Below are 25,886 nucleotides of genomic sequence, written 5' to 3' on the forward strand. Positions count from 1 at the left end.
TATCTGTAATATCGTATAGCTTTGCAATCTTGACATTATGTACTTTCAAGGAAAATAGGCAAGTTTCTCGACATATACACTGACTTTGAGAAGGGATTGCGTGACGCAGCTTTGCAACTGCGTGACGCAGCATGACAATGTGAACTCCATTGGTCGACAGTCTTCTGGGTGGGGCATTATGCGTTCCTTCATTCATCTCCAATCTCCTTTCTATAATATCTCAGGCAACGGCATCATGCAATGCACCCTGGACTAAAAGGCCGACCAAATAGGAAAAATGAGCTTGACCCGCCGTTAAGTTACACATTTCTCGAGGTAGGAATATTGCAAAAGTATGATCAATGGTTCATTCGAGAGAAGACATCCTCCCGAATGACGACATTGGCCAGTATTGAAATCTGACATGTTTTTTGAGACTTTTCACGATCTAAAAGCTGTTCCTATTCACTTCCAGTGTAGTGAGAGACGGATTTCTGCCTGCTTGATTGCCAATAACTCGGATATACATGAAATGACCCAGGGAATCGATAGAACATCACTCAGAGATGCACAAAAACAATGTAACATTTAAAATGGATGGACCTTTATTTTAAATGAACTTGCTTCTCACAGAGAACTAAACATAGTAAATATACTAAACTATTTTTATTTTCTTTTAATCTTTATTTAACTTCTATGGGCTAGGTGGGACGCTTGCGTCCCACCTACTCAACAGCCAGTGTAATCCCGTGGCGCAATATTCAAATACCTCAAAAATACAAAAACTTCAATTTTTCAAACATATGACTATTTTACACCATTTTAAAGACAAGACTCTCGTTAATCTAACCACACTGTCCGATTTCAAAAAGGCTGTACAACGAAAGCAAAACATTAGATTATGTCAGCAGAGTACCCAGCCAGAAAAAAATCAGACACCCATTTTTCAAGCTAGCATATAATGTCACAAAAACCCAGAAGACAGCTAAATGCAGCACTAACCTTTGATGATCTTCATCAGATGACACACCTAGGACATTATGTTATACAATACATGCATGTTTTGTTCAATCAAGTTCATATTTATATCAAAAACCAGCTTTTTACATTAGCATGTGACTAGCATGTGACTAGCATTCCCACCAACACTGCCGGTGAATTTACTAAATTACTCACGATAAACGTTCACAAAAAGCATAACAATTATTTTAAGAATTATAGATACAGAACTCCTCTATGCACTCGATATGTCCGATTTTAAAATAGCTTTTCGGTGAAAGCACATTTTGCAATATTCTCAGTAGATAGCCCGGCATCACAGGGCTTGCTATTTAGACACCCAGCAAGTTTAGCACTCACCAAAGTCAGATTTACTATAAGAAAAATGTTATTACCTTTGCTGTTCTTCGTCAGAATGCACTCCCAGGACTTCTACTTCAATAACAAATGTTGGTTTGGTCCCAAATAATCCATTGTTATATCCAAATAGCGACGTTTTGTTCATGCGTTCAAGACACTATCCGAAAGGGTAAATAAGGGTGACGAGCATTTCGTGACAAAAAAAATCTAAATATTCCATTACCGTACTTCGAAGCATGTCAACCGCTGTTTAAAATCAATTTTTACACCATTTTTCTCGTAAAAAAGCGATAATATTCCGACCGGGAAAGCCTGTATACGTACAAAGAGAGAGAAAATAAATACATCTCGTGCACGAGCGTGAGTCTCAGAGTACTCTGACCAGCCACTATCCAAACGCGATAATGTGTTTCAGCCAGAGGCTGCCTCGATATCATTCAGCTTTTTCCCGGGTTCTGAGAGCCTATGGGAGCCGTAGGAAGTGTCACGTTACGGCAAAGATCCTCAGTCTTCAATAAAAAGAGCCAAGATGAACAACAACTTGTCAGAGAGGCCGCTTCCTGTTTGGAATCTTCTCAGGTTTTTGCCTGCCATATGAGTTCTGTTATACTCACAGACACCATTCAAACAGTTTTAGAAACTTTAGGGTGTTTTCTATCCAAAGCCAATAATTATATGCATATTCTCGTTACTGGGCAGGAGTAGTAACCAGATTAAATCAGGTACGTTTTTTATCCGGCCGTGTCAATACTGCCCCCTAGACCTAACAGGTTAACTAGGCAAGTTAGTTAAGAACAATTTCTTACTTACAATGAAACCCGGACGATGTTGGGACAATTGTGCGCCGCCCTATGAGACTCCCAATCACGGCTGGTTGTGATACCCTGGTTCGAATCCAGGTGTCTGTAGTGACGCCTCAAGCACTGAGATGCAGTGCCTTAGACCGAAGGGCCATTCGGGATCCATGTATTCAATGTCTTAACAGATACAAATAAATCATCAGCATGCTAATGAAGAAAAGAGCAAAGCCTGGATACTTCCCAAATAAATTGTTTGTTTGATCTTTTTACGAGCAAACATTTACATGAGAGAAATGTGAACATCATAGAGTGGTTAGGAGTAGCTCTGTTGCTCTTCTTTCCTGGAAGTAATTTAGCCATTTATTGTAGTCTTTGGCTCTCTGTAGAGTTTTATCATGTCAATTAACTCATGACATTTGTAAGGGGTTCACATAGGGGTCATGATAGGGGCTGTCCATATGTTTGATGTATTATAATAATTGATTATGCTTATGTTGTATTAATAGAAGGGTAGGGGTTATAAGACCCCGCCCTCACAGTTATAAGGTCCTAGACTATAGATTAACAATATACAGTGGGGAGAACAAGTATTTGATACACTGCCGATTTTGCAGGTTTTCCTACTTACAAAGCATGTAGAGGTCTGTAATTTGTATCATAGGTACACTTAAACTGTGAGAGACAGAATCTAAAACAAAAATCCAGAAAATCACATTGTATGATTTTTAAGTAGTTAATTAGCATTTTATTGCATGACATAAGTATTTGATCACCTACCAACCAGTAAGAAGACCAGAGAGCTGTGTAAGGACATCAGGGATACAATTGTAGACCTGCACAAGGTTGGGATGGGCTACAGGACAATAGGCAAGCAGCTTGGTGAGAAGGCAACAACTGTTGGCGCAATTATTCGAAAATGGAAGAAGTTCAAGATGAAGGTCAATCACCCTCGGTCTGGGGCTCCATGCAAGATCTCACCTCGTGGGGCATCAATGATCATGAGGAAGGTGAGGGATCAGCCCAGAACTACACGGCAGGACCTGGTCAATGACCTGAAGAGAGCTGGGACCACAGTCTCAAAGAAAACCATTAGTAACATACTACGCCGTCATGGATTAAAATCCTGCAGCGCACGCAAGGTACCCCTGCTCAAGCCAGCGCATGTCCAGGCCCGTCTGAAGTTTGCCAATGACCATCTGGATGATCCAGAGGAGGAATGGGAGAAGGTCATGTGGTCTGATGAGACAAAAATAGAGCTTTTTGGTCTAAACTCCACTTGTCGTGTATGGAGGAAGAAGGATGAGTACAACCCCAAGAACACCATCCCAACCGTGAAGCATGGAGGTGGAAACATCATTCTTTGGGGATGCTTTTTTGCAAAGGGGACAGGACGACTGCGACGTATTGAGGGGAGGATGGATGGGGCCATGTGTCACGAGATCTTGGCCAACAACCTCCTTCCCTCAGTAAGAGCATTGAAGATGGGTCGTAGCTGGGTCTTCCAGCATGACAACAACCCGAAACACACAGCCAGGGCAACTAAGGAGTGGCTCCGTAAGAAGCATCTCAAGGTCCTGGAGTGGCCTAGCCAGTCTCCAGACCTGAGGTGAAAATCCGTATTGCACAGCGACAGCCCCGAAACCTGAAGGATCTGGAGAAGGTCTGTATGGAGGAGTGGGCCAAAATCCCTGCTGCAGTGTGTGCAAACCTGGTCAAGAACTACAGGAAACGTATGATCTCTGTAATTGCAAACAAAGGTTTCTGTACCAAATATTAAGTTCTGCTTTTCTGATGTATCAAATACTTATGTCATGCAAGAAAATGCAAATTAATTACTTAAAAATCATACAATGTGATTTTCTGGATTTTCGTTTTAGATTCCGTCTCTCACAGTTGAAGTGTACCTATGATAAAGATTACAGACCTCTACATGCTTTGTAAGTAGGAAAACCTGCAGATGGCTATATAAACAAGAGTTTTAGTTTTGAGTAGGCATGGTTTTGGTCTCATGAGTAAAATATGACGTAGGCAGTGACATCACTAGGGCTGGACTTCAGGTTTAATAAAATAACTTGGGAACTTTTCTTTTATGCAGAACTTACTCGGAAACATGCGTATGTTTCTGTTGTCAACTTCTGTCTGCAATTGCATTAATAAAGGTTTTTGTATGATTTAATTAAAGATATTGTCAGAAAGCTAATTTCACCAATTAGCCAATGATTGAAAAGGAACAAGGAACGAACCCCAACCCATTCTTGAATTACTCATTATAGTAATAGTTTGATTTAATCAACAAATACGATAGTCAGTTTAAAAAGGATTAAGGGTACAAGACTGTACATATCTGGCTGTGTTGGGAAAATCACTACATGTCCCATCGAGCCAAGCGGGGAGAGGCTGCCCGTTACCACAGTTCCAAGACAAGTCAGAAACGTCCAGCTAACCCTACGCCAATGTATCTCAACACTGAACTTGGATCTGTGTTAAGTAGCAATGATATCCTTCCCAACTGTTGTCTTATGACATGACAGATAGCTCGAACCAGTCATGACTATTCAACAAAACAATACACAATTTTCAAGTTTCTTTCCAGTCATTTCTTTACTTACACGATTGTATAACTAGCAAAGGAGTTTTGAAGTTGAGGGTGCAGTTTTTATTAAGTTTGGCAATGAAGTTAGTGAGGGGAAAACCGGGGAAACAAGATCTAGCTGGGCGCACATGCACACTAGGCTAATTCAGGACACAGATTGTAGTTTTTATGCCCTATAAAGTTTGAGTAAACAATTCAGAGACTGAAACTAATATATTAGATGACAAATATTTAATGAGAGTGAATCTATATACAATCCCGAAATCAGCTGTAACTATCAATATTAAATGTTTACGTGAACCTGCATACACAAAATGAATGGTGAAGACGCTTCTGGAGACGGTAGACTTCTCCCCACCACTTTATGGGAACGTTGACCTTAGAATGTTTAAAGGCACTACAGAATTTACATGAGCTACAGTGGGGGGAAAAAAGTATTTGATCCCCTGCTGATTTTGTATGTTTGCCCACTGACAAAGAAATGATCAGTCTATAATTTTAATGTTAGGTTTATTTGAACAGTGAGAGACAGAATAACAACAAAAATATAGAGAAAAACGCATGTCAAAAATGTTATAAATTGATTTGCATTTTAATGAGGGAAATAAGTATTTGACCCCCCTCTCAATCAGAAAGATTTCTGGCTCCCAGGTGTCTTTTATACAGGTAACAAGCTGAGATTAGGAGCACACTCTTAAAGGGAGTGCTCCTAACTGCAGCTTGTTACCTGTAAAAAAGACACCTGTCCACAGAAGCAATCAATCAATCAGATTCCAAACTCTCCACCATGGCCAAGACCAAAGAGCTCTCCAAGGATGTCAGGGACAAGATTGTAGACCTACACAAGGCTGGAATGGGCTACAAGACCATCGCCAAGCAGCTGAGAAGGTGACAACATTTGGTACGATTATTCGCAAATGGAAGAAACACTAAAGAACTGTCAATATCCCTCGGCCTGGGGCTCCATGCAAGATCTCACCTCGTGGAGTTGCAATGATCATGAGAACGGTGAGGAATCAGCCCAGAACTACACGGGAGGATCTTGTCAATGATCTCAAGGAAGCTGGGACCATAGTCACCAAGAAAACAATTGGTAACACACTACGCCGTGAAGGACTGAAATCCTGCAGCGCCTGCAAGGTCCCCCTGCTGAAGAATACATATACATGCCCGTCTGAAGTTTGCCAATGAACATCTGAATGATTCAGAGGACAACTGGGTGAAAGTGTTGTGGTCAGATGAGACCAAAATGGAGCTCTTTGGCATCAACTCAACTCGCCGTGTTTGGAGGAGGAGGAATGCTGCCTATGACCCCAAGAACACCATCTCCACCGTCAAACATGGAGGTGGAAACATTATGCTTTGGGGGTGTTTTTCTGCTAAGGGGACATGACAACTTCACCGCATCATTTGACAGGGCCATGTACTGTCAAATCTTGGGTGAGAACCTCCTTCCCTCAGCCAGGGAAGGAGGATGGGTATTCCAGCATGACAACGACCCAAAACACACAGCCAAGGCAACAAAGGAGTGGCTCAAGAAGAAGCACATTAAGGTCCTGGAGTGGCCTAGCCAGTCTCCAGACCTTAATCCCATAGAAAATCTGTGGAGGGAGCTGAAGGTTCGAGTTGCCAAACGTCAGCCTCGAAACCTTAATGACTTGGAGAAGATCTGCAAAGATGAGTGTGACAAAATCCCTCCTGAGATGTGTGCAAACCTGGTGGCCAACTACAAGAAACGTCTGACCTCTGTGATTGCCAACAAGGGTTTTGCCAAAGTCATGTTTTGCAGAGGGGTCAAATACTTATTTCCCTCATTTTAAAATGCAAATCAATTTCTAACAATTTAGACATGCATTTTTCTGGATTTTTTTGTTGTTATTCTGTCTCTCACTGTTCATTATAAACCTACCATTAAAATTATAGACTGATAATTTCTTTGTAAGTGGGCAAACGTACAAAATCAGCAGGGGATCAAATACTTTTTTCCCCCACTGTAAGTGATAACTGAGCAATGAGCTTTCAACCAATGGATGTTTACAAGAGAATTAACCAAATTGACAAAATCAAACCCAGTTCAGAACTATTGCCTTTTTGAGTGAACTTTGGAAGTCCTTGAGAAACAATCAGAAAACACAAAAACAACACTAGGGTACTGAAATCAGTTACTGAAAACGTTTTATATTTTTTGCATCTCAGAGGATAATGGGCGGGTTTGGCTTTGGAAAAACGGGGTCACCTGTTACAAAGTTGCCTTGATGTTGCTATGCTTCTCACTGAAACTGGCATTCTACATATTTTTCAGCAAGTAAATAATGTTTCTGCCTTGTATGAATGCTATATAAACAAACAATGTATCTAGCATAAACTGGGACTTAGGCCTACTAAATCTACCTTTAAATGTGTGGCCAACTGTTCCTAGAGAGTATACAAGATTTTTCTCCAGCCAAGCCTCAACACAATTGATTCAAACAAATCAACTTACTATGATCTTCAATCTAGACTGGGGACTTCATCATTACGAGCCAGTTGTCTTCTAGTTGTCTCTTCTTCCTGACAATGAGTTATGCCTAATTTGGCAATTCATATTATTTTTCAAAAATGTATTGTTGACTTCCATTTCAAAGCCAAGCATGCAAGAAGCCATGACCTGGTGCACACATTTCTGTCCTCTGTTTGATTGAAGGCCTCAATCTGAATTTTTGCCTTGAAACTGATTGCTTCGAGTAAGAGAGAAGGAACAACACATGATCAAGATGCGCTAGCTACTAGTTTAATTAAAGCAATAAAATATCTAATTGTTACAAAGAATGGATGTATGGGCTACATTTATGAGATACTTGCATTTACTTACATTATCAAGCTTGGCCAAGCATGCAAGAAGCCATGACCTGGTGCACACATTTCTGTATCACTCAAAAACGTGTTCAGAGTAAGTGCGTCACAAGCTTTTTTCCAGGGTGTTGATGCATCCTCTTCCCAATACAGCCTCTTCCAACACCACAGGTAGGGGGAGAGTATCCATCTGCAAAAGTGAAAGTTTGCTTTGATGTCAAGTCAGCTCATATTGTTGCTACCTTAGCTGTTGTGCTAGCTAACATGCTACTGAACAGTGACACTAGCATATTGGCATGCATATTATTGGTATTAGCTAAAAGACAGCAACTTAACACCTACAAATATCAGTGTTTAAGCAAATCATTAGTGAGTAAGCTAGCTATCACATACATTTTGCAACATTTTGTATTCTTATTTTTCATAATTTATGTTGTTGAGGAACCTGCAAAAACGCATTTTGTTGGACGATGTATACCATGCATATCTTTACATACTACTAATAACATTTGAAACTTCAAATATGTTAACACTAGCTAGCCAGTTAGTGGTGGTGACAGATTGATATAGCAACAAAAAGTGTTGCACTCTATCCCATAAAACATGACATTGCTAGCCACGTATCAATTAGCTAACACAATTTAAGAGTTGTTTGGAAGTTGAATAACTTGGACAACTTCGGTAGGTAGCTAGATAGCTAGCTTGGTTTGCAGTTTCCAACAAATTTTTCTTCTCCACCTGACTGGTCGTTAACAGTTACTGGTTTTCAAACTCGTGTTCACAAGAAATGGCTTCTGGGGATATGTTTCCTGCAAGTGGCAATACATATTGTTGCCACGTGTGCCCCAGATTCACGACTAGTGGCATACATTTGGAAACTTCTGCCGACATTTTGTTGCACACTATTTATACTATACAAAAATATAAACTCAACATGTAGTGTTTCGTGAGGAGAAATAAAAGATGTCAGAAATGTTCCATACACATATTGCACATTAACAAGTTAAACCATTCATCTGACTAGTGTGGCATATGAAGAAGCGCAGGTGCACCTTGTGCTGGGGACAATAAAAGCCCACACTAAAAGGTGCAGTTTTGTCATACAACACAATGCTACAGATGTCTCAAGTTTTGAGGGAGCGTGCAATTGGCATGTTGCCTGCAGGAATGTATACCAGAGATGTTGCCATAGAATTTAATGTTCATTTCTCTACCATAAGCCGCCTCCAACGTAATTTTAGAGAATTTGGCATTATGTTCAACCAGCCTCACAACCGCAGACCATGTATAACCAGCCCAGGACCTCCACATCCAGCCCCTTCACCTGCTGGATTATATGAGACCAGCCACCAGGACAGCTGAGGAAACTGTGGGTTTGCATAACCTCAGAATTTCTGACAAATTGTCAAAAATCCTTGCAGGGAAGCTCATCTGCATGCTCATCGTCCTCACCAGGGTCTTGACCTGACTACAGTTCGGCGTCGTAACCGACTTCAGTGGGCAAATGCTCACCTTCGATAGACACTGGCATGCTGGAGAAGTGTGCTCTTCACGGATGAATCACAGTTTCAACTGTACAGGGCAGATGGCAGACATAGAGTCTGGTGTCATGTGGGCGAGCGGTTTGCTGATATCAATGTTGTGAACAGGGTGGGGTTATGGTATGGGGCAGGCATAAGCCATGGACAACAATTGCAAAATACAATTTGTATTTTATCAATAGCAGTTTTAATGCACAGAGATAACGTGACAAGATCCTGAGGCTCATTGTTGTGCCATTCATCCACCGCCATCATCTCATGTTGCAGCATGATAATTCACAGCCCCATGTTGCAAGGATCTGTACGCAATTCCTAGAAGCTGAAAATGTTCGTTCTTCCATGGCCTGCATACTCACCAGGCATGTTACACACTGCGCATGTTTGGGATGCTCTGGATTGGTGTGTACGAAAGCGTTTTCCAGTTCCCACCAATATCCAGAAACTTCGCACAGCCTTTGAAGCTGAGTGGGACAACATTACACAGGCCATAATCAACTATATGTGAAGATGTCGCACTGCACAAGGTCACACCAGATACTGACTGGTTTTCTGATCCTTACCTTTTTTTTAAGGTATCTGTGACCAACAGATGCATATCTGTATTCCCAGTCATATGAAATCCATAGCGTTATGAATATGAATTTATTTCAATTGACTGATTTCCTTATATGAACTGAAATTGTTGCATGTTGCGCATATATTTTTCAGTGTAGTTTGCAGCAAATTTGCAAGAACAATTACTTTTTTTAGTGTTCGGTTATAAAAAGTGACAACACTGGACTTGAGAGGTTGGGGGATTTAAGCTGTCAAGATTACCAGGACGGTGTTCAAAGCCTGTGGTTTAGTAGTAAAACAAGGTGCTCTCAAATAGGCCTCCCCACCGGAGAGCAGGGTTCAAACCCCATAATGACGAAGCAAAAGCAGTTATAAACACCCCCCCCACCCCCCCAAGCCATGAGGTCAAAGGAATTGTCCTTGGAGCTCCAAGACCGGATTGTGTCGAGGCGCAGGTCTGGGGAAGGGTACCAAAAAATGTCTGCAGCATTGAAGGTCCACAAGAACACAGTGGCATCCCTCATTCTTAAATGGAAGAAGTTTCGAACCACCAAGAATCTTCCTAGAGCTGGCCGCCCGGCCAAACAGAGCAATTAGGGGAGAAGGGCCTTGGTGAGGGAGGTGACCAAGAACCCAATGGTCACTCTGACAGAGCTCCAGAGTTCCTCTGTGGATATGGTTGTCCTTCTGGAAGGTTCTCCCATCTCTGCAGTACTCTACCCATCAGGCCTTTATGGTAAAGTGGCCAGACAGAAGCCACTCCTCAGTAAAAGGCACATGACAGCCAGCTTGGAGTTTGCCAAAAGGCACCTAAAGGACTCTCAGACCATGAGAAACAAGATTCTTTGGTCTGATGAAACCAAGATTGAACTATTTGGTCTGAATGCCAAGCGTCACGTCTGGAGGAAACCTGGCACCATCCTTACGGGGAAGCAGCATGTTTTTCAGGGACTGGGAGACAAGTCAGGATCGAGGCAAAGATGTACAGAGAGATCCTTGATGAAAATCTGCTCCAGAGCACTCGGGACCTCATCCTGAGGCGAAGGTTCACCTTCCAACAGGACAACGATCCTAAGCACACAGCCAAGAAAATGTAGGAGTGGCTTCAGGACAAGTCTCTGAATGTCCTTGAGTGGCCCAGCCAGAGCCTGGACTTGAACCCGATCGGACATCTCTGGAGAGACTTGAAAATAGTTGTGCAGCGATGCTCCCCATCCAACCTGACAGAGCTTGAGAGGATCTGCAGAGAAGAATGGGAGAAACTCCACAATTGTGCCAATCTTGCAACGTTACACCCAAGAAGACGTGAGGCTGTAATCGCTGCCAAAGGTGCTTCAACAAAGTACAGAGTAAAGGCTCTGAATACTTATGTAAATGTGATATTAAATTCATTTTTTTATTATAATATTTTTATATAAGAAATTAGCGCAAAATAATTACCTGTTTTTGCTTTTGTCATTATGGAGTATTGTGTGTAGATTGATGAGGAAAAAATATTTTTTTTATCCATTTTAGTATAAGAATATATACACTACCGTTCAAAAGTTTGGGGTCACTTAGAAATGTCCTTGTCTATAAAAATAACATCAAACTGATCAGAAATACAGTTTAGACATTGTTAATGTTGTCTCAACGTCAACAGTGAAGAGGTGACTCCGGGATGCTGGCCTTCTTGGCAGAGTTGCAAAGAAAAAGCCATATATCAGACTGGCCAATAAAAATCAGAGATTAAGATACGCAAAAGGACACCGCCACTGGACAGAGGAACTCGCCTAGAAGGCCAGCATCCCGGAGTCGCCTCTTCACTGTTGACGTTGAGACTGGTGTTTTGCGGGTACTATTTAATGAAGCTGCCAGTTGAGGACTTGTGAGGTGGCGTCTGTTAATCAAACTAGACACTAATGTACTTGTACTTGTCCTCCTGCTCAGTTGTACACCGAGGCCTCCCACTCCTCTTTCTATTCTAGTTAGAGCCAGTTTGCGTTGTTCTGTGAAGGGAATAGTATACAGCGTTATACAACATTTTCAGTTTCTTGGCATTTTCTTGGAATAGCCTTCATTTCTCAGAACAAGAATAGACTGATGAGTTTCAGAAGAAAGTCTTTGTTTTTGGACATTATGAGCCTGTAATCGAACCCACAAATGCTGATGCTCCAGATACTCAACTAGTCTAAAGAAGGCCATTTTTATTGCTGCTTTAATCAGCACAACAGTTTTCAGCTGTGCTAACATAATTGCAAAAGGGTTTTCTAATGATCAATTAGCCTTTTTAAAATGATAAACTTGGATTAGCTAACACAACGTGCCATTGGAACACAGGAGTGATGGTTGCTGGTAATGGGCCTCTACGCCTATGTAGATGTTTCATAAAAAATGTTCTGTTTCCAGCTACAATAGTCATTTACCAAAAAAAATGCTTTTCTTTCAAAAACAAGGACTTTTCTAAGTGACCCCAATTTTTTGTGTGTGTGTGGTGTACCAGTTGAAACTTGGACACACCTACTCATTCAAGGGTTTTTCTAGTGTTCTAGTGTAGTAATAATAATAGTGAAGACATCATACTATGAGAATAACACATGGAATCATGTAGTAACCAAAAAGTGTTAAACAAATCAAAATACATATAATATTTGAGATTCTTCAAAGTAGCCACCCTTTGCCTTGATGACAGCTTTGCACACGCTTGGCATTCTCTCAACCAGCTTCATGAGGTAGTCACCTGGAATGCATTTCAATTAACAGGTGTGCTTGTTAAGTTCATTTGTGGAATTTCTTTCCTCAATGCGTTTGAACCAATCAGTTGTGTTGTGACAAGGTAGGGTTGGTATACAGAAGATCTCCCTATTTGGTTTAAGACCAAGTCCATATTATGGCAAGAACAGCTCAAATAAGCAAAGAGAAACGACAGTCCATCATTACTTTTAAGACATGAAGGTCAGTCAATCCTGAAGATTTCAATAATCTGTTTAGTTATTTGGATTTTTACGAATTATCTTTGAAAGACAGGGTCCTGAAAAAGGCACGTTTCTTTTTTTGCTGAGTTGATGTCCATTTTAAAGTGTTTAACATTCATTAAAATGTTGATGATTGTATGATTAACTAAAGATAACATACATTTTCATCAAGTGTTTGACCTTTTTTAATGTGTACTTTTTTGAAAAATACTAATTAATGGACCAGAATACCAACAAATCTCATAATGTATAGGTAGAGGCAAAAATGTAATTTCAGTTTGTAGTGCCTGGCCTAAATTGTAATTAACAGGCTCAGTTTTCAAGCTGTTATTTGTTGTTGTCCTTTTCACCTACCTCCCACACAACATATGATCATGCTTTCGTATCACAGCAAGGACAAGCCAGTTTAGGCAATGTTTTGTGGGTGTGGAACATTTTGCGTTTTACTTAAATGATTGTTAGTTGATTATCTTTAGGAAAGAACCTGTACTAACCTTCCTCTTAAAACGGCCAATTATTCTGTTCTAAATGTATGTGCCATTCCCCTACTGGACTACCCGGACTTGTCAACATCCACTGAAGTAGCTTGCGAGATTACTATATAGCTGCAGTAGTTGCCTTGGTAACCAAACAAACAGACTTGCTAGTTTAGCTAACCAAAGTATCAGTCCTAGTTTGCTATTATGAACATCTACTTCAACAAAGCCAATGTTTTCATTTTGACTTTTGCATTCAAAAACAGCTCAAACATTGAACATGTAACAATGAGCTATAGCCATTGAATTCTACCATGCTGATATAGCATGCATTATAGGGACAAAATGGACGCTCTCGAATGCCATTCAAGCCCATCAGAAATGAGTATTCAACAATGCCATGGTGTAATTAAGCAATACGGTTAGAGGGAGTGTGGTATATGGGTAATATATCACGGCCAAGGGCTGTTCTTGTGCAGGATGCAACACAGAGTACATGGAAATAGTCCTTAGCCGTTGTAAATTGCCCATATACCACAAACCCCGAGGTGCCTTATTGCTATTATAATATTGTTACCAACATAATTTGAAGAGTAAAAATACATGTTTTGTCATACCAATGGTATACAATCTGATATCTCACAGCCTTTTAACCAATCAGCATTTAGTTTATAATGAATAATATTGACCCCTTATGACCCTGGTGTGATCAGCCTTTTGTGTTTGAACCTCCAGAGGGGTGCTCCGCATGGACAACTCCAGCTATGGGATTGAGCCGCTGGTGTCTTCCTCGGACTTCCAGCACCTAGTGTACCGGCTGGAGGACGTGGTGTCGGAGCCGCTGGTGTGTGGCACTCCACACACGGAACAACTAGCCCCATCTGAACAGGACCACTCAGACCATCAAACCCACTCTGACACACACAAACAGCCTGTCAGCCACCTCCTCAGGGTGAGTTACCACAGGGTGTATGTGTGCGTGCTAAGTGTGCCTGTGCCTTCGTGCTGATTTATCTGCTTATGGTACTGTATGTGCTTTCTCTCCCTTCAGAGAAAGCGGGCAGTGCTGCTCCAGCCACACTATGTAGAGCTGCTCCTGGTGGTGGATAATGAGAGGGTGAGTGAATGTCCAATGACTGATAAACCTAGACGACTGTGTTTTATACATCATTTAAAATCTCTTACCACACAAAACGGTCTTGAGTGACAACAAATCTGTCCAATTAGCTGATTCGCTTTCCATACACCCACTCGCCCAAACTCCGGTCGCAATATTGGACTGCAGTTACACATACTTGTTTTTTCGGGCTGTCTTAATCAATAAAGTGTAAAACAAAACAATTTATTTTTTTAATTATAATTTTTATGGAAGAAAGATTTCAGTGTAAACTTAAACTACTCAAATCTAACAAATTATTTAGATAAGATAATGTACCTATATACACTACCGTTCAAAAGTTTGGGGTCACTTAGAAATGTCCTTGTTTTGAAAGAAAAGCAACAAAAAAAATTGTCCGTTTAAAATAACATCAAATTGATCAGAAATACTGTGTAGACATTGTTAATGTTGTAAATGCCTATTGTAGCTGGAAACGGCTGATTTTTGAATGGAATATCTACATAGGCGTACAGAGGCCCATTATCAGCAACCATCACTCTTGTGTTCCAATGGCACGTTGTGTTAGCTAATCCAAGTTTTAAAAAAAATGTAAAGGCTAGTTGATCATTAGAAAACCCGTTTGCATTTGTATTAGCTCAGCTGAAAACTGTTGTTCTGATTTAAAGAAGCAATAAAACTGGCCTTCTTTAGACTAGTTGAGAATCTGGAGCATCAGCATTTGTGTGTTCGAATACAGGCTCAAAATGGCCAGAAACAATTAACTTTCTTCTAGAACTTGTCCGTCTATTCTTGTTCTGAGAAATGAAGGCTATTCCATGCAAGAAATTGCCAAGAAACTGAAGATCTCGTACAACGCTCTGTACTACTCCCTTCACAGAACAGCGCAAACTGGCACTAACCAGAATAGAAAGAGGAGTGGGAGGTTCCGGTGCACAACTGAGCAAGAGGACAAGTACATTAGAGGGTCTAGTTTGAGAAACAGATGTCTCACAAGTCCTCAACTGGCAGCGTCATTAAATAGTACCCGCAAAACACCAGTCTCAATGTCAACAGTGAAGGGGATGTTGGCCTGGGCAGAGTTCCTCTGTCCAGTGTCTGTGTTCTTTTGCCCATTTTAATCTTAGCTTTTTATTGGCCAGTCTGAGATACGGCTCCTCTTTCTAATCTGGTTAGAGACATTTTGCTCTGTTCTGTGAAGGAGGTGGTACACAGCGTTGTACGAGATCTGTATTGTTTAAAAATAAACTCAGCAAAAAAAGAAATGTCCCTTTTTCAGGACCCCGTCTTTCAAAGATGATTCGTAAAAATCAAAATAACTTCACAGATCTTCATTGTGAAGGGTTTAAACACCGTTTCCCATGCTTGTTCAATGAACCACAAACAATTAATGAACATGCACCTGTGGAACGATTGTTAAGACACTAACAGCTTACAGACGGTAGGCAATTAACCTCTCTGGGGTATGTGAAATAGCAGGGCGCCAAATTCAAAACAACAGAAATCTCATAATTCAAATTTCTCAAACATTCAACGATTATATCCCATTTTAAAGACTTCTCGTTAATCCAACCACATTGTCCAATTTCAAAAAGCCTTTACGGCGAAAGCATAACATTAGATTATGTTAGGACAGCGCCGAGACAAGAAAAACCACACTGCCATTTTCCAAGCAAGGAGAGGTGTCACAAAAACCAGAAATACAGCTAAAATTAATCACTAACCTTTGATGATCTTCATCAGATGGCACTCATAGGACTTCATGTTACACAATACATGTATGTTTTGCTCGATAAAGTTCATATTTATATCCAAAAACCCCATTTTACATTGGCGTGTAATGTTCAGAAATGTTTTGCCTCCCAAAACTTCCGGTAAATGAGCACATCAATTTACAGAAATACTCATCATAAACGTTGATAAAATATTAAACTGTTATTCAAAGAATTATAGATACACTTCTCCTTAATGCAACCGCTGTGTCAGATTTCAAAAAAGCTTTACAGCGAAAGCACACTTTGAAATAATCTTGAGTACGGCGCTCAGTCACAAAACCAAACCCGCCATTTTGTGGAGTCAACAAAACTCAGAAGTAGCATTATAAATATTCACTTACCTTTGATGATCTTCATCGGAATGCACTCCCAGGAATCCCAGTTCCACAATAAATGTTAATTTGTTTCGATAAAGTCCATATTTATGTCCAAATACCTCCTTTTTGTTTGTGCGTTCAGTCGAGTTATCCAAATCCACTGTGCTTGCGCAGTTAGTTCAGACGAATAGTCAAAAAAGTTCTATTACAATTCGTAGAAACATGTCAAACGATGTATAGAATCAATCTTTAGGATGTTTTTATCATAAATCTTCCATAATATTCCAACCGGACGATTCCTTTGTCTTCAAAAAAGAAAAGGAACACAGCTTACTCTCACGGGAGTGCGCGCCACTGATGTCATTCTTTGTCATCTGACTCCAGGACCTCTTATTGTCTCCCCATTCACACTAGAAGCATGAAACAATGTTCTAAAGACTGTTGACATCTAGTGGAAGCCTTAGGAAGTGCAAAATTACCCCATTGACACTGTATACTGGATAGGGAATCACTTGAAAAACTACAAACCATTTTTTCTCAGGTTTTTGCCTGCCATATGAGTTCTGTTATACTCAGACATCATTCAAACAGTTTTAGAAACTTCAGAGTGTTTTCTATCCAAATCTACTAATAATCTGCATATCTTAGCTTCTGGGACTGAGTAGCAGGCAGTTTACTCTGGGCACCTTCTTCATCCGGACGTCAAAATACTGCCCCCTACCCCGATGAAGTTAAGGTCACAGTTATGAAAACTTAGGACACTAAAGAGGCCTTTCTACGGACTGTGAAAAACATCAAAAGAAAGATAACCAGGGTCCCTGCTCATCTGCGTGAATGTGCCTTAGGCATGCTGCAAGGAGGCATGAGGACTGCAGATGTGGCCAGGGAAATAAATTGCAATGTCCATACAGTGAGACGTTTAAGACAGCGCTACAGGGAGACAGGACGGACAGCTGACCGTCCTCGGCTGCGACTGTCTGACCACACCCATTACCACGTCCACCACCTAATCCCCTTTTTGATCAAGAAAAAACCCTTGATCTTTTCATTTCTTGATGGCCTGTGTGAAATCTAGCCTGGGTACCAGACCTATTTTTGCTATCATTCCACTCTTTGCCATATGCCAAAGATATGACAAGGAGTGGCATGATTGCACAAACATGATGCCCAGGCTAGTTGAAATATCCATTGGGCTTAAGAACTTTTGGCCCAATCCGTTTTAGACTTTTTGAATGAGGCCTTCAGGAAACTCTAGCCAATGCTCACTTCTGTCCTTTCCCTCTACAGTTCACCTACATGCACAGGAATGAGACTGCAGTGCGAGACGAGATGATTCATCTTGCAAACTACATTGACAGTGTAAGTATACAAAAAAGAATGCATACTACAAGTGCTCAATCAGGGTGAAATACCCTCCGACTCAGTATGGTATGAGTTGCAGTCAACGTTTGCAATACCAAACAAGCCAATTCCAAGAAAAGATTGTGTTTAGATGCAACATTTTACATTTTAGTCATTTAGCAGACTCTCTTATCCAGAGCGACTTACAGTAGTGAATGCATACATTTCATAAAAAATTTTCCCCCCGTACTGGTCCCCCGTGGGAATCGAACCCACAACCCTGGCGTTGCAAACACCATGCTCTACCAACTGAGCCACACGGGACCTATTCATATTGCATAGGAATTGTGCATAGTGCAAAACGTACTATAAACCTCATTATAATCTGGCAGCGTGATTGAAACTTTTCTTTAACAATCTGCATTATAAAGAGGGGCTTTATGTATTTTTTTTTTACTCTTATGTTAATGCCTTCCTCTCCATCTTAAATAAGCATGCCCCTTTCAAGAAATTTAGAACCAGGAACAGATATAGCCCTTGGTTCTCCCCAGACCTGACTGCCCTTAACCAACACAAAAATATCCTGTGGCGTTCTGCATTAGCATCGAACTGCCCCCGCGATATGCAACTTTTTAGGGAAGTTAGAAACCAATACACACAGGCAGTTAGAAACGCCAAGGCTAGCTTTTTCAAACAGAAATTCGCTTCGTGCAACTCCAACTCTAAAAAGTTCTGGGACATTGTAAAGTCCATGGAGAATAAGAACACCTCCTCCCAACTGCCCACTGCACTGAGGATAGGAAACTCTGTCACCACCGATAAGCCCACTATAATTGAGAATTTCAATAAGCATTTTTCTACGGCTGGCCATGCTTTCCACCTAACTACCCCTACTGCATTCAACAGCACTGCACCCCCCACAGCTACTCGCCCAAGCCTCCCCCATTTCTCCTTCTCCCAAATCCATTCAGCTGATGTTCTGAAAGAGCTGCAAAATCTGGACCCCTACAAATCAGCTGGGCTTGACAATCTGGACCCTTTCTTTCTAAAACTATCTGCCGAAATTATTGCAACCCCTATTACTAGCCTGTTCAACCTCTCTTTCGTGTCGTCTGAGATTCCCATAGATTGGAAAGCAGCTGCTGTCATCCCCCTCTTCAAAGGAGGTGACACTCTTGACCCAAATTGCTACAGACCTATATCCATCCTACCCTGCCTTTCTAAGGTCTTCGAAAGCCAAGTCAACAAACAGATTACCGACCATTTCGAATCCCACCGCACCCTCTCCGCTATGCAATCTGGTTTCAGAGCTGGTCATGGGTGCACCTCAGCCACGCTCAAGGTCCTAAACGACATCGTAACCGCCATCGATAAGAAACAATACTGTGCTGCCGTATTCATTGACCTGGCCAAAGCTTTTGACTCTGTTAATCACCACATCCTCATCGGCAGACTCAGTAGCCTTGGTTTCTCAAACGATTGCGTCGCCTGGTTCACCAACTACTTCTCTGACAGAGTTCAGTGTGTCAAATCGGAGGGCCTACTGTCTGGACCTCTGGCAGTCTCTATGGGGGTACCACAGGGTTCAATTCTTGGGCCAACTCTTTTCTCTGTATACATAAATGATGTCGCTCTTGCTGCTGGTGAATCTCTGATCCACCTCTACGCAGACGACACCATTCTGTACACTTCTGGCCCTTCTTTGGACACTGTGTTAACAACCCTCCAGACGAGCTTCAATGCCATTCAACTCTCCTTCCGTGGTCTCCAACTGCTCCTAAACACAAGTAAAACTAAATGCATGCTCTTCAACCGATCGCTGCCTGCACCTGCCCGCCTGTCCAGCATCACTTCTCTGGATGGTTCTAACTTAGAATTTGTGGACAACTACAAATACCTAGGTGTCTGGTTAGACTGTAAACTCTCCTTCCAGACTCACATCAATCATCTCCAATCCAAAGTGAAATCTCGAATTGGCTTCCTATTTCGCAACAAAGCATCCTTCACTCATGCTGCCAAACATACCCTCGTAAAACTGACCATCCTACCAATCCTCGACTTCGGCGATGTCATTTACAAAATAGCTTCCAATACCCTACTCAACAAGCTGGATGCAGTCTATCACAGTGCCATCCGTTTTGTCACCAAAGCCCCATATACTACCCACCACTGCGACCTGTACGCTCTCGTTGGCTGGCCTTCGCTTCATATTCGTCGCCAAACACATTGGCTCCAGATCATCTACAAGACCCTGCTAGGTAAAGTCCCCCCTTATCTCCGCTCACTGGTCACCATAGCAGCACCCACCTGTAGCACGCGCTCCAGCAGGTATATCTCTCTGGTCACCCCCAAAGCCAACTCCTCCTTTGGTCGTCTCTCCTTCCAGTTCTCTGCTGCCAATGACTGGAACGAACTACAAAAATCTCTGAAACTGGAAACACTTATCTCCCTCACTAGCTTTAAGCACCAGCTGTCAGAGCAGCTCACAGATCACTGCACCTGTACATAGCCCATCTATAATTTAGCCCAAACTACTACCTCTTCCCCTACTGTATTTATTTATTTTATTTATTTTGCTCCTTTGCACCATATTATTTATATTTTATCTTTTAACTTTCTTCAAACTACAAATCGACCATTCCAATGTTTTTCTTGCTGTACTTTATTTACTTTGCCACCATGGCATTTTTTTGCCTTTACCTCCCTTATCTCACATCATTTGCTCACATTGTATATAGTCTTATTTTATTATTTTTTTTCTTCTACTGCATCATTGATTGTATGTTGTTTTACTCCATGTGTAACTCTGTGTTTTTGTATGTTGTCGAACTGCTTTGCTTTATCTTGGCCAGGTCGCAATTGTAAATGAGAACTTGTTCTCAACTTGCCTACCTGGTTAAATAAAGGTGAAATAAAATAAATAAATAAAATAATAAATGCTAGTATAGTAAAAAATTGCCTCATTTTAATTCTTGATCACACTATGAGATAAAGGTTAACAGTTGTCATGTCTTTGGCATCATTAAAGTGAGGACTGTTATTTTATCAAATCAATTCTCTGTAATTACTATTACATGATTAAACTAATCATGTAAATGTAATTAACTAGGAAGTCGGGGCACTAAGGAAAATCTTCAGATTACAAAGTTATAATTTTCCTAATATAACTTCAGATATTTTAATATCTGGTCAATTAGTCTTCTAATTAATGAATTATTCTTTAGTCTCATTCCAAACATCATAAATTGTTGGTGATCTGCACAAACCCAGCCTTTACTATAAATCATCCATAAATCAATTGTCTTAATCATTTATTTACTAACCAACTAAGTAATCACAGAAATGCATAAACAAACAGTAGATATGGTTACAAGGAAATGATAGGGGAGGTTCTCTAGTGGGCTAAGCTGATATGATGGCTTGGTGGACAAAGGGAAGTGGGTGTGGACTGAGAAGGGCGTGAAAGACAAGAGTCACTACACAGTTGATAATCATTAATTGAAATGCTAATCCTTTGCACATGAACGCTCACTCATTCGGGAATCATTGCAATCAATATATATTTACGCTCAGTGTGTCGTCAGAGATCTCTGTTGGAATCGTCTGTCTTTCTGTTGGAAAGTTAATCCGCTCGTCTCTCCATCTGCTTCCAAGAAGTCTTTTGTGGTTAGAATGGATACTTTAGAGTCCCATTCAGAAATGTTCTTATAGAATAGATGTTTCGGCGGTTGTCGGTCTTCGCAATCCATGGTACATAATTCCTAGCCGCGGACTAGTAATTAGTATCGAAGATTTGCTCTTATTCTGTCGGTATCGATAGTCTCAGAGTTTAACCATTTCCACCAGTGTCACCAATGCTCCATGTGGTATGGTTAGGAATTAAACAACCATTACAACCTTAGCTTCTACTGAAGTTTTTTGTGGTCTCTACTCAAACCTTCGCCCCCTCAGCTTACTGAGGTACGCGTGGTCTAAAGAGGATTTCTTCAGGTGGGGGTTTTATTCAGAACACTAGAAAAGGGCTGTCCCATGACGCCAGATCAATGTCTGTGCTCATGGGGCCTGGCCAATGACTTAGTTAAACTTTAAAGGGAATACAATTCTCTCACATTAACGGTTTAAAATCACGTTACTTAATTTCACAAATAGTTTCATCTTTACTCATTCATTTTATACAATAATTAGATGCAAACCTCATAACGGAGGCTCCTGTATAAACAGAGTTATGGTAATGTGGCTGTATCGTTTTCCATGAGGTCACAACATGAAACAAAACGGAAAGGTCGTAGCTATCTTCTCCACCGACCGTTTACACATTCTCCAAAACATGGATATTGTTCAGTTCTCAAGTTCTGTGATGTAGAAAGAAGTTCCTTTGTTCTACTGTGAAACTCTCTCTCTCTATACTGCCTGGCCCTGAGGAGTCTCCTCCAGGAATCTATGACCTGAGATAACAGAACCTGGGTAGGAGGGCGAGAGAGGTGGTGGGAGAGAAGGGGAGGGTACTCGCTATACCCAAAGAGGGCCACGTCATGACACAGTATTTTTAGCACGAAAATGACACCCTAGGTGTGTCTATAGATCTGTCTCAATTTGTGACGTTCTTCCCATTTCTCTGTAACATGCAGATGTACGTGGAGCTAAATATTCGTGTGGTGTTAGTGGGCCTGGACATCTGGGCCAACGGGAACCCCATCAGCATGGAGGGCAGCGCCGGGGAGGTGCTCAGCCGCTTTGTCCAGTGGAGGGAGAAGGAGCTGGTGCCACGGCGACGCCATGACAGCGCCCAGCTCATTCTGTGAGTCCCTGTACAGTTTTGCATCATATGAGGCATTATACATCATCATCAGTTTTTTTCTCTCTACTGAAAGTGCTTCAACTTAACTGCTGCCTTCAAAAAAAATATTGTATTAATCATTTTTGAGTGTAGTTATCCTTTAACCTCATAGAATACAGGGTTCATATTCAGCTTCTCTGAGTCAGAGTGCTGATCTAGGACCAGTCTTGCCTTTACGATCATAATAAGTAAGATTACATGGGCAGGGGGACCTGATCCTAGATCAGCACTCTTACTCTGAGACACTTGATGAACATGGGCCCAGGAGAGACAAAATAGTAATTTATCACTGGGTTTATTATGTCTCTCGCAACATAGTCTCTTTGTATTTTTCATCTCTCCAGGAAGAAGAGCTTTGGGGGCACTGCTGGGATGGCCTTTGTCAGCACGGTCTGCTCGCGGAGTCACGGGGGTGGGATCAACGCAGTAAGTTGCTGACAAGTTCTTGTTTTAAGTATCCCTATATTTCTGTTATTATGGGGCTATCACTCTGTCAGGTGTACGCCTGCGCAGGAAGTCTTGCTGTTGATGGACCTAGCCTGGAGTGCGATGGCTACCTTGTAGTGTGTTCATATGGTATATTAAACTTTGGAACCTTGTCGTTGTGTCATTTCAAGTTAACATTGGTAGCAGAGGATGGCTAATAACTACAATGTGCCACCTCGCTTCGACGAAAAGAGGTCGTATGAAAGTTGGAAAAATGAACTTGGAATCTGGACACGGATTACTAATCTGGATGCGAAAAAGCAAGCACTTGCGGTGGTATTATCGCTCGAGGGAAGAGCGAGAGATACAGCACTGGAATTTGAGGATTTGAACAAGGATGATTGTATGGGAACTTTGATCAGAGCACTGGATTCTGTATTTCTTAATTGGGGCTAGGGGGCAGTATTTTCACGGCCGGATGAAAAACGTACCCAATTTGAACAGGTTAATACTCTGGCCCAGAAACTAGAATAAGCATATTATTAGTAGATTTGGATAGAAAACACTCAAGTTTCTAAAACTGTTTGAATGGTGTCTGTGAGTATAACAGAACTCATATGGCTGGCAAAAACCTGAGACAATTCCAAGCAGGAAGTGGAAAGTCTGTGGTTGTAGTTTTTAAGTGATTGCCTTGACTGTATACAGTGAGTTAGAGTACATTTTGCACTTCCTAAAGCTTCCACTAGATGTCAGCAGTCTTTCGAACAGTGTTTGAGGATTCTATGGTGAATTTGATGGGAATTACAGCCCTAGGAAGTAGGTGTCCCATTACAAGGCATGGGCTCAGTCACGCGCAATGACTTGGTAGCGAGCTGAGTTCATATTCACTGCTAAAGAGAACGTATAGGTCCGGTTGGAATTTTATTCAAGATATATGATAAAAGCAACCTAAAGATTGATTCTATACATCGTTTGACATGTTTCTACAAACTGTAGTATAACTTTTTTGACTTTTTGTCTGGACTAAGTAAGCATGCGCGTTGTGGATTTGGTTAGTGAACCTAATGCGCGAACAAAATTGATTATTTGGACATATAAATTAACTTTATCGAACATTTATTGTGGAGCTGGGGTCCTGGGAGTGCCTTCTGATGAAGATAATCAAAGGTAAGTGAATATTTATAATGTAATTTGTTAGTTTTATTGACTCCAAGATGGCGGTTTTCTATTTGCTAGTTGTTAGTGTCATCTGGGCTGTACTCAGATTATTGCAAATTTGCTTTCACCGTGAACCTTTTTGGAAATCTGACAATGCGATTACATTTAGGAGAATTGTATCTATAATTCTGTGCATAACACTTCTATATTGATCAAACATTTTCATGAGTGTTTCTGTAATATGTGTGCTCATTGTGCTGATTCATCGGGAGGTTTGGAGGGAAAACATTTCTCAACATTACGCGCCAATGTAAAATGCTGTTTTTGGATATAAATATTAACTTTATCGAGCAAAACATACATGTATTGTGAAACATAATGTCCTAGGAGTGTCATCTGATGATCGTTAAAGGTTAGTGCATAATTTACCGTACCTTCCGGACTATTGAGCGCACCTGAATATAAGCCGCACCCACTGAATTTTTTTTATTTTTATATTTTGAACATAAATAAGCCGCACCAGTCTATAAGCCGCAGGTACCTACCGGTACATTGAAACAAATTAACTTTACACAGGCTTTAACGAAACACGGCTTGTAACAAAAATAAATAGGCTTTAACGAAACACGGCTTGTAACAAATATAAATAGGCTTTAACGAAACACGGCTTGTAACAAAAAATTAAAAATTAGCAGTAAGCTTTAGTTGTCTTTTTGCACTGAGTCAATTCCTCACGCTGCTGTTTCCAACGTCTTATCATCGACTCATTAAGACCAAGCTCCCGTGCAGCAGCTCTATTTCCTTTTCCAACAGCCAGATCAATCGCCTTCAACTTGAAAGCTGCATCATATGCATTTCTCCGTGTCTTTGCCATGATGAGGGTGACAAAATGACTACCGTAATCAGAATGATGGGAAGTTTGAGAGCGCTCGATTTAATCTAAACAGTAAAAAAAAAAGTTGTTTGACCTTAACCCGTTCGGCAATTTCATTGGTCTAATGAAAGCTTCATGCCGCCAAAAAACTGAGCATGTCACAGTGTTTTTTTGGAAGAATTTTTTTTTTTAACTTATGGATAGGGGGCAGTATTTTCACGGCCGGATAAAAAACGTACCCGATTTAATCTGATTATTACTCCTGCCCAGAAACTAGAATATGCATATAATTATTAGCTTTGGATAGAAAACACTCCAAAGTTTCTAAAGCTGTTTGAATGGTGTCTGTGAGTATAACATAACTCATTTGGCAGGCCAAAACCTGAGAAGATTCCAAACAGGAAGCGCCCTCTGACCATTTCTTGGCCTTCTTGATCATCTCTATCCAAAACAGGGGATCTCTGCTGTAACGTGACATTTTCTAACGCTCCCATAGGCTCTCAGAAGGCGCCAGAACGTTGAATGATGACTTTGCAGGCCATGGCTGAAAAACAGTAGCGCATTTGGTAAGTGGTCGATCTGAGAACAATGAGACTGGTGCGCGCGTGCACGAGACGACTCCATGTTTACATTTTCAGTCTTTGAACAAAAACAACGACTCCCGGTCGGGAATATTATCACTTTTTTTACGAGAAAAATCGCATAAAAATTGATTTTAAACAGCGTTTGACATGCTTCGAAGTACAGTAATGGAATATTTTGACATTTTTTGTCACGAAACGCGCCGGGCGCGTCACCCTTCGTTACCCTTCGGATAGTGTCTTGAACACACAACAAAACGCAGCTATTTGGATAACACTATGGATTATTTGGAACCAAACCAACATTTGTTATTGAAGTAGAAGTCCCGGGAGTGCATTTTGACAAAGAACAGCAAAGGTAATCCAATTTT

General features: G+C 41.0%; 1 protein-coding gene across 2 annotated transcripts in view; it reads left to right on the plus strand.

The window, feature by feature from the left end:
- adam9a (ADAM metallopeptidase domain 9a) overlaps window positions 1-25,886 on the plus strand; it is a 104,087-nt gene that overhangs the window by 50,714 nt on the left and 27,487 nt on the right. For both annotated transcript variants that reach the window (XM_014174863.3, XM_014174864.3), the window contains exons 6-10: window positions 13,825-14,041; window positions 14,141-14,206; window positions 17,586-17,657; window positions 22,268-22,437; window positions 22,821-22,902. In XM_014174863.3, coding sequence (XP_014030338.1) covers window positions 13,825-14,041; window positions 14,141-14,206; window positions 17,586-17,657; window positions 22,268-22,437; window positions 22,821-22,902 — 607 coding nt within the window. The remainder of the gene's footprint in view (window positions 1-13,824; window positions 14,042-14,140; window positions 14,207-17,585; window positions 17,658-22,267; window positions 22,438-22,820; window positions 22,903-25,886) is intronic.

This window comes from Salmo salar, chromosome 26 (genome assembly GCF_965601325.2).
Source record: "Salmo salar chromosome 26, fSalSal1, whole genome shotgun sequence".
In the NCBI taxonomy this organism is placed as follows: Eukaryota; Metazoa; Chordata; class Actinopteri; order Salmoniformes; family Salmonidae; genus Salmo; species Salmo salar.